Source organism: Arachis ipaensis, chromosome B4 (genome assembly GCF_059453495.1).
Source record: "Arachis ipaensis isolate K30076 ecotype BB chromosome B4, ASM5945349v1, whole genome shotgun sequence".
In the NCBI taxonomy this organism is placed as follows: domain Eukaryota; kingdom Viridiplantae; phylum Streptophyta; class Magnoliopsida; order Fabales; family Fabaceae; genus Arachis; species Arachis ipaensis.
In genome coordinates this window covers 74,862,604-74,873,485 of record NC_142439.1, presented here as the reverse complement: position 1 = coordinate 74,873,485, position 10,882 = coordinate 74,862,604, and the positions used below count along the sequence as shown (strand labels likewise).

General features: G+C 30.5%; 1 protein-coding gene across 1 annotated transcript; it reads right to left on the bottom strand.

Moving 5' to 3' along the window:
- Positions 1–1,037: 1,037 nt before the first annotated feature.
- LOC148567957 (uncharacterized) lies at positions 1,038–3,514 on the bottom strand. Its single transcript, XM_088483182.1, has 4 exons — positions 3,407–3,514; positions 3,260–3,366; positions 2,157–2,291; positions 1,038–1,480 (listed from the first exon to the last, which is right to left on the bottom strand). Exons 1-4 carry the CDS (start codon positions 3,512–3,514, stop codon positions 1,447–1,449), a joined length of 384 nt encoding a protein of 127 aa, XP_088339308.1. The 3' UTR covers positions 1,038–1,446.
- Positions 3,515–10,882: the final 7,368 nt, after the last annotated feature.

Sequence of the window (10,882 nt, the reverse complement as noted above, 5' to 3'; positions counted from 1 at the left end):
TGAGTTCGTGTTGCCTTATGCAGTTTCTATTTGACACTTTTACCGTACTAGGAACTCATGGGTCGAGGGTTTTCATTCCATATATATCTCTTGCTTTTCATATGCAAGTCCAGGTGCTCAGCAGTGAGTTGTGATTCATCTGAAAGATGGCGAAGATCATTGGACTCTATCTATATTTTGTTTAGAATCTCTCCGTATTTATTTTAAAAATCTTATATGTATGTATTTATTTCATTTGGAATTTTCCTATAGAAGCCTTGATGTATATTTTGAGAGAGACAGAAAAACTCTGTTGTCAAACTGATTTTATTACTGTAACCCTAGCTGGCCTAAACTTCGCATATCGCGACTAGCAGCTATTTATTTATGCTTATATATATATACCTGTCTTTCACTACAAAAAAACTTGGTAATTACGGCGATTTTTTAGGGTTATTACGGCAGTTTGAACCGCCATTATTACCTTGAACGGCGCTCAAGAAAAACCGCCATAATTTGAAGCGCCATTTGGTTATTATGGCGGTTTTCAAAAACCCGCCACAACTACCTGGTTAAAATGGCGGTTTTTGAGTTGGGTTAAAACGGCGGTTCAAACCGCCGTTATTTCCAGAGTAAAATGGCGTTTTTTGTGGGTTAAAACGGCATTTATGAACCGCCATTTTTACCTTGATAGAGTGCATTTTAGTTGGTTACAACGGCATTTAAAATTGTCATTTTTACTTGGTTAAAACGGCATTTTGTGTTAGTTAAAATGGCACTTTTGAACCACCGTTTTTACCCTGACATTGGCATTTTTATTGGTTAAAACAGCATTTGAAACCGCCGTTTTTATAAGGTTAAAATGGCATGTCATGTTGTTTAAAATGGTAGTTACAAATCGCAATTTTTACCGGGTAAAAGTGATATTTTTTATCGCATTAAACGAATAATTTTTTATTAAAATTTCAAAATAACAAAAATATTATATAACTCATAAATAAATACTAAACAAAATATATGATTTTTTAGTATTGAAAATCAAATGTAATAACTCTTACACATGGTACCAAACATAGCATAATTTAACTATAAATGTCTTAACATATAACTCTTAATTCATAAAATCTCCATCACATTTCACGCTACTCTGTTGCTCGATCCAAAAGACCTACTTCCTAACTCTTTTGCCGATGAAATCTTACTCTCTTGATCTAATTCCTATAATAAAATATATAATTTGAAACATAATAAAAAAGAATAAATACATAAACCATTAAGAATAGTTGACTTAATCATAATAAGAAAAACATAATAAAACTATAACTACTTACTGGAAGAAGCATTAAAACACCAATAGGAACAACTAAAACCATGCAATCAGCGTTCTTTTAAATGTTTTCTTCTTCTTCTCAGTTAATTCATCCCCAATTAGAGCCCTTCTAAGCAAAACCTGTAGCAGCAACGACATCAATAGCTAGAAGTTGAGTTCCTTTCTGACATCCTGCTCATTGAGTAGCAAATTTCAAATTTAGACAGGTCTCCGATGTTATATAGATAACTTGTAACTTTAGTCGAAACTTTAATTTCTATTCACTTTATGGAACAATGGGCACTGTCAATATTACCAACACTGCATAATAAATATTATGATACCCAATTTTCCATTTTAGTTTCTATAGATGGCAATTAATCTATACTTATATAAAATGAGAATCATTTATATCAGTATATCCATGTCTATATCTATTTTTATATATTGCTATAGTTACTAAATTTAACTAGTTTGTTTACCCGATTGAACTGCGTCCATTCAAGGAATCAAACTAGATATCTTTAGACATTAAACATGATTACACATATAATCCTTAACCGCTAACTTTTGTATTTTATATATATATATATATATATATATATATACATTCAAGACGCTAGTAATAATGATGATGATGCCATATTACATTTTTAAAGAATGCATACATTAATACATAACAATATCATCTCATAACTGAAAATACACAACACAATATCAAATGAACATAACTTTATAGTGAACAATGATAAACTCGAGTGGGTATATAATATAAACCAAAGCTAATCATGTCAGAATTAGATCTCATAATTTTAAGAAAATCATACAAACTAACTAGTTTAAAGAAAAAAACTGCACTTAATCATACCTCCTTAAGTAATCTTCCTCCGGATGTGGCATTAGGGTTGGAACAAGAATTTTTAAATCATTGGATTGATTTAACAGCACCCATGCAACCCAAAGCATGTGCAAAGTTAGAATGTCCATGCAAGAGAGCCTTGAGCTAACCAGAACAAGAGGACATATCACATTAATATGACATTAAGACACTGTTGAGGAGTATGGCTTTCCATAAACACAAAATACTAGCACTAAAAGCTAAATGGCTAAATCAAATATCAAATATTTATAAAAATTTGGAACTTAAAAATAGAAAAGCCACGATTTGTTGCATCCAGAAGAACTGAAAAATAAAAATAATAAAAAATATATTAAAAGTATGTGGGGAAAAATGAATCAACTTTATCATACCTTCCTGGTATAGGAAAATTATAGTTGTCAATAAAGTTTTTAGTAACTCAAATATAGTTGTGCGTATATAATTATAAAGGTTAGCTAATAATAGAAAGTTTTTAATTTTTTCCCTTACAAATTTGCTGTATAGTTATCTATCATTTGACTAAAAAGTGAATTAAGAGTATTAGTAAAGGAAGTAAATTAAACAAAGAAAATTTTAGTTTTTTCAATACAGTAAATGCATAAAAACTTACAAAATCAATATTTACTTTATATTTATAATATTTTTTAACTAATACTTATCAACATTTTAAACCTAAATATTAAATTTTAAATTAACTACAAATCCTAGTAGCATAAAAATAAAACATTGACTATAAAATCTCATCAAAGATAACCGGAATATTTCTACTCCAACACTCATTAATTTAGAAATCTAAATAGACAATGGAACAACTAAAGAATGAAAATGTCTTAAGAAACCAAGACAGAAAAGCAAGAAACTTTTGCTTTTTAGAAGATCTAGAGAGTAGAGACCATATGCAATATTTTTCTTACATAGAAAATTGCATTACTGTGAGCATAGCTCTAATATATTATCACGTTGATATGTGTTAAGTGAGTAACTGATTCTTATTCTATTTTTGTCATTCATATTTATTCATTGGAAAAAGTAATATCAACAGGTAAGATCATTAGAGAGAAAGGAGGAGAGTTTGGAATTAAAATGAGGACTTCAAATTATGCAAGCTCATAAAATTCTTGCCTGGTTCCATAATCAATGCTCTAATATTATTGGACCCTCTATATCTAGATAACATTTTTGTCACGTGAAGCAAAGGCTGTGAAAATGTCAACAAAGAATATGATGATATTCTAAACAAGAAAGGAATTAGTGTTGGAATTTTGAAACTTACTAATGTTACCAAGTTTCAGATTTTCAATCTGAAACCCTTCAGGCAACAAAAGACTCCATGTATTGTTGCTCATGAAGACAGAAGGAGGATCCATAAAAAGACCTCTTCCTGTGTACCTATAAAATTAAGAATTGAAACTTATATTAAAAGGGTTTCAGAAGTATAAACTAGTTTAGAAAATAATAGTACAGGAGAGGAATCTCGAAAATAAGCTCCAAGCATTTATCAGCTTCCAACACCTTTAATACTACAACATTGACTAAAAGCCCATATTAACTGGATGCCAAAACTAAGGTATGAGCATATAAATGACAATCTTGTCAAGTTTCAAATATAGTAAAGCTTCCTTCAATTTTCTAGTGCTCAATCTTCAAGTTAGTGAATGAAGATGTTTCATTTCCTTTTTTTGTTTGTTTTCTTTTCCTTTAAGTAACATGAGTTGGAACAACATTATATTGTTTCCTAGTTTCATCACTTCTAAAACAAATTTGTTGAAATCAAATTGGGTTATTCTTTATTGCAGAATTATGTTCAATCATTGCTATCACTGACACAGCGGTAAAATAATAAACCGGTGGAAGTTAAATTGAATATAAATAACGGCTTTTCATTCAAGAAAGTGAAGTAAATTTCTTACTTAGTTCAGAAAGCTCACTAGACCTGCCAATCTCTCCATTGCAGTAGACATGTTTGGAATGTTAGTTTATTCTTCAAGTTGTCCTGCCAATACAGATTCTAAAAACATTTTTTGAAGTTTGTCCATGCATTGTGAAATAGCATCTTCTGCTTGCTGACAAGATTTTCCAAGGTTGCTTATGTCTGACCTTTGTTTCTCTGTCATGGTTTCAATCCTAAGGACCAGAATCTGCAATCAAAATGGTTTTTGTTTTAAATTATTAATAATGAATCATATCACCATTTACATGCAAAGCTGGTGCTCTCATTCACAATGAGGAAGCTTTCTCAACATCTTTTATTTAACTAGATAGTAAGCATCACCTTTAGAATTTCTGAGGGTCAAAAGCCTCCAATCCAGAAGAAAATTTGTTCAAACACCTTTATGATCTTTTATATACCTCTGCATCAGTAAGAAAATAAAAAATTGAAAGCCAAAATACACACTTACATCATTCAAACATTAACACAACATTCAAGGAACAGATTAGCAGTGCTTTGTGTCTCTTCATTATTGCATTTAACCATCATTCAAACACTTACATCAGAAAATACACACACACACCACGTTTTGTACTAACTTTGGACAAATGATGCAGATTAATCAGTTCAATAGAACATATTAGGTCTCAAACTAAATAAAATCATAAGCAAAAGAACAACAACACAACAGAAAATACAGCAGTAACAAGCTAACAACAACAACATCACAAAAGATCAATGAAAGTTAAAAACACAATAATAAAAACAGAACCAGCATTCTTTATTTCTTCCTACTAGAGCATGAAGTAGATCTAAAAGAACGAAGGGTTACCTATTAGAAGTGATAGAGATTGCGAAACCAAACTGTAGAAGCTTGCTAAAGGCAGCAACAACGGCATTGCTTGCCACGGCGAGGAGATGAGCCAGATTGAAAACGGTGTCGCTTGCAATGGCACAGAGATGAATGATGGCGATGATATGAGCGGCAATCTTCATATCAAATCCAAATTATAGAAGCTCGTTGAAGGAGGAGAATGCGCCGCCAGAGGAGATCGTCGTTGGAGACCGCATTTCAGTTCACAGCACACAATCTCGTCAGAGGAGAACGCCGAGAAAATCGTCGCCGGGAGCATTCCCTGGAGCAGATCATCTCTAGATCATTCGCTCGAGCATATCGTTGCTGGGGCAGATCGTTGCCGGAGCAGTCGTTGGTGAAAAACGTTGTCGGAGAGAGCACAGATCGTCGTTTTTGGATTTGACAGTGGTGGCAATGCGTGTTAGGATTTTCCTTATTGGAGGAACACATTCGATTTTAGATATTTGGGTTTTCCTTGCTTCTCAGTTTTCCTTCGTTTGGGCCTTTTTTTTTTAACAGCGTGCTCTGATAATGGCAGTTTCAACCGCCAAAATTACCAAAAATTGTCATTTTATTCAAATTAATTATGGCAGCATCATAAAATACCATAATACTTGAATATTACGGCGGTTTTAAAGAACCACCATAATATAAATGCCATTTTAAACCTCATTTTTTTGTAGTGTTTATCCTATTCTTTCTTAATATTTTTCTTCATATCGCTTTCAAACGCGCTTTATCTTTCTTTTATCAATACGAGACCATTTTCGATTCGCGATTTTATTTTACTCCTTTTCCGGCTTCTCCTATGCAGGTCCCAACGCTCTTCAATGAGCGGGAGTTTTATCTAGACGATGACAAAGAAGACTTGCCTTTGAAGGCTTATGATCTATTTTTAGTGAGATAGGTTATGCATATCAAACTGTTTTACTGTTATATCTCTAGCTGGCCTAATCTTTGTGGGCCGAGACTAGTAGATATTTATATATACTTTTGTATATCTCTTTACCCTTATTCTTTGTACAAGCTTTTAATTATCCGCTTTTTCGACACGTTTATGTATTATATCGAGTGTGAACGATTGGTGAATTGTTTTCTTATCCGGAGTTTAAATTCCTTTACAGGCTTCTAGTTTAATATTTCTTTCTATACATAAGTATTTATATCTCAGTCTTATGTCGTAACACCAAATCTTCATTGAATTATGACTTAAGCTTAATACTTTGAAGGGTAGTGTATTACAGTTATTTATTTCTTCAACTTTTATTAATTTTATTTTAATACTAAAACTTTTATTTTTTATTCAGAACAAAATAAATTGAAAAAATTAAATCATAACATTTTAAATTTAATTGATATTTTTATCCCTTTTTAGTTTTAATATTTATGTATAGTTTAAATTAAAAAATATTTGATGATCAATTATAATTTTAAATTTCAAATAATGTATAATAACTAATTATTAATACATTTTATCAGCTTTAAAATTAATAAAGTTAAATTAGAATAATTTTTAATTATAATGTTCTAATCAAAAAAGTTTTACCATTAAAAGAACTAATATAAACACATCACATATGTTTATTTTAAAGATAAAGCAATAAATCAGGTAGGATTTACCCAATTTTGACCATAGTCTGGTGAGGTCCATCCGATATTTTCTAGTCGCAAATGAAAAACAATAGACATTTAATGTTGTTTAAATTTCATTTTGAAAATAAGTTTTTTAAATTTATTTATAGTAGATAATGATATTTTTCCTAAAAAAAATTTAGATGCTGACAAATTTAACTATAAAAAATAAAATTAATATTATATCTATAAAAAATAAATTTTATTTGACAAATTTCTAATCATTAAATATTTGTTGAATTTCATTAAAAATTTAATTAAAATATCCAACTATCCTTATTTCCTCCTATTAACCAACTTAAAAAAAAAAAAACAATAATCAAAATCCTCATTCCATCTTTAAATTATTGCTCATTTATTCTCCCTCACTATTGCTAATACCACCTCATTTTACTTCCTCTTTCTCCACCATATTCAAAAAGAGGGGTTTTCTTCAGTGATGTTGATAATAGTGGTGGTGAGTTGGCTATTTTTATAGTGCTAAAGATTGTTAAAGTGATAGTGTTCAAGATTTCAAAAAGAAAAGTAGTTCTAGTTCTATCGTTTTATGATACTAAAGGAGGTTAAGACGAGGAATTCAAGATTTGAAAAAGAAGAAGGTGGTTCTGTTGTTAAAAATGTTTAGTTGAAAATTTAAAAAAGCTGAAGATAGAAGAAATAGAGATAATTTGAGTATTTTATTAATTTTTTAATATAATTATAAAAATTTAATGATTAGGTATTTTTGTCGTATAAAATTCATATTTTATAAATATAATGTTTAAATTTTTTATGACAAATTTTATGAACATTTACATTTTTTATAATTAAAAATAATTATTTATTCTGATAAAAAGTATGCAGTGTGATGCTAGAATGAACATCAATAATTAGTAAAAGTGTTCAAGATTTGGTCCGGTCCAAAATTCGGCCAAAACTCAAAACATGTTTTGTTGAGTTTGAATTTGTCATTTTTACTCAGTGTTATTTTTGGATCAAGTTCGAATTATGATTTGAGTTACTCAACTCAGTTTAAAATTGTTTATATTTTAAAGTAAAATTAATAATATTATATTATATTTTTATATTTTTAATTAATATTTTTTATATCATATGATATTATTTTTTTTAATATAAATATGATATAATATTTATTAAATTTAGTTTTATTAAATTTAATTTTTAAAAATAAAATTTATTAATTTAATATAAAAAATTTAAAAATTTATAGATACTAACTTACAATAAATTAACCCAATTTAATCCGATTTATTTTTAATCAATTTTTAATCGGATCAAAATAGATTTAATATCTTCTAGAATTCATTCTGAATCTAACTAAATTCGAACCAGCTATGAAGACCACTAATAACTAGTAGGTCTAAATTTTGCTGTATGTATATATATTTGCTTATAAAGAGCATTACAGAAAAAGCGCTAAATGTATGATTACTAGTGTGTACCGAAGGTAGCAAAAGAGAAAGAGCAAACAATTACTGGTCAAACATTAAATTAAATTAAATTAAATATATAAACTTAAAGGACGGAAAGTAAAACATAAATGTGCGTCAAGATTCGAGAAATAAAAAGTAGAAGTGTAACCACAGGCATATATGGGTCCAAGTAAGTGAAGTAAGGAGAAAAGCAAACTCGGACCACCGGGTGAGAAGCCATGAGTAGCTTCCCATGTGCCTTGCATCCAACAGCCACACCTTACTCACCAATTATAACTGGCCCTATATGAGCAACTAAGTCATATCCAACTTTATGGCTAGTGTTTCCTCAAATCTGTTGTTTTTTTTTTTTTTTAAATTTATTTTTGTTTTTTGGTTTTCAATATTCACTTATTTAGTTTTCCAGACACTTCCAACCCCCGCATTCGCATGAGGTGGTTATTTTTATTGGAGGACCTGAACCATTGTGGCTAGCTGTCTTGGTATTCAGATGTGTTTGGGTGGTTGTACTGTCAGATATGTGATGTACGCTGTTAGAAAATTATTTAATTTTTAATTTGTTTGTGAATAATATATATATATATATATATATATATATATATATATATATATATATATATATAATTATAATTATAAATTAAGTTATTTTAAATTAAATGACTTGTATAATGGTAATCTCATTTATTATTATAAATACTAAATTTAATAAGTTATAATTATTTTTTATTTAAATTAAATAAGAATAAAACCAAATAATATCTTTTAGACTTTAGATATATTATCTTTTAAACTTTAGATATTATTTTTATTTGGACTTTATGGTTTAATGGGTGCCATCTTTAAATATAAATAGTGACTTCAGGATTTCGATTTCCAACACACCAAAGCCGCTTTGGTCACCCTTTCCCCATCAGAAGAGTCATAATTCAGCGCTATTAGGGACACAGAAGGTTTTGGTTGAGGAAGATCAAAAGAACTACAAGATTCAAATTCTTCCAATTGTGATTCATGTTTATGAATTCAGGTACGCTTCCGCATTCAAGTATGTTTTATTTCTGAATGATTTAACATGGATAATTTTTGGGTTAAGAAATTTTGAGAAAATTCCAACACACGCAACTGACTATTGGCAGCGAAACTTGGGTGGATGCGGAGGGTTATTCCTATCCTAGGCATATCATCACATCCTTAGTGTCGGCCTAACGGATTTGATCAGCGATGATTTCCTTTGGTGGAGAAGTACTATATTTATTTGTTAAAGTACTATTTTGGTTCTCAACATTTACGCCAAATCCTAATTTGTTTCCTAACATTTTAAACGTCCTATTTCTGTCCCAAAAAATTTCAAACAGGTTCAATATGTCCTACCGTTGAATTTCATACTACTAGTTAACGGAATGAGTGATGTGGACGTTTTAACATTACTAGTTGAGTCATATCTACTTCCACGTGTTAGAAAAACTTAACCAAAACCTTCTTGTAACACTTCTTATCTTCAATTTTTTTTGTACAAAACTCCAAATTCTAACAAACAATCATCAACGCTCAAAAATAAAAAAGAAAATTTTATATTAGTGATCGTTGGTGGATCAATTTTACTTACTTACTGAAATCAAATGCTATTGGCTCTTCAATATGCAAATTGTTTATGTCAAATTTAATGATGAGACAATGATAAACCACTATTTTATGGTTTATCTTGTGCTCTATTGAGTGAATTTTATCAATCATTCGTACACTTGTTCATACAAAATGCATGTTTTACATTCTCCTTCCTGAATTTGTGCTATGATTGAAAACATGCTTCTTTGGACTTATATTTGCTAATATTAATCCTCTCTTATTACCATTCGATGCCTTGATATGTGTGTTAAGTGATTTCAGAGATTACAGGGCAGGAATGACTCAGAGGATGGAAAGGAAGCATGCAAAAGTGGAAGGAATACAAGAAGTTGAAGAAATTGCTAAGTTGTCCAGCCTGACCTCTTCGCACTCAAACGGTCATAACTTGAGCTACAGAGGTCCAAATGAGATGGTTTCATTTGTGTTGGAAATCTAACGTCCAGGGATTCGCAACGATATATAATTTGCCATAGCTGCCCCAAAGCCAAGCGACACAAATGCCTGGATCACGCAGACGCGTGACCTGGCGAAAACCCAATCCGCGCGAACGTGTGGACGACGCCTCCGCGTCACTTTCCCGCGACCTGTACGTACTAGAAATCGCTGGGGCCGATTTCTGGCCTGTTTTTGACCCAATTTTTGGCCCAGAAAATACAGATTGGAGGCTATAAAGTGGGGGAATGCATCTATTCATTGACATGTCTTCCATTATTCACTTTTCATAATTTAGATGTAGTTTTAGAGAGAGAGGTTCTCTCCTCTCTCTTAGGATTAGGATTAGGATTTATATTAGGATTTAGGATTTCAACTTCTTCTCAGGTTCAATATTCCTTTTATCTTTTTATTTATTCTAATACTTTTATTCGTATCTGACTCATGTTACCAATTTGGCTTATGAATTCTTCGTATTTAGATTTGAATGTTTTATTTAATATAATTTGAGGTATTTCAGATTTGACTTTGCTTTGCTTTATTTATATGAATGCTTTTAATTTAATTTAGATATTTTCTTTCTTTTGGCTCTGGTTGAGTAATTGGTGACGCTTGAGTTATCAAATAAAGCAGTGGTTGAAATTGGGAGTTGCGGATTAATTTGAGTTCCAATAACTCTAGCCTTTCCAAAGGAAAGACTAGGACTCGAGGATGAAATTAATTAGTCCACTTGACTTAACTAAGTCGGATTAAAACCCAATTCTCATCACCATTGATAAGGATAACTAGGATAGGAATTCCAGTTCTC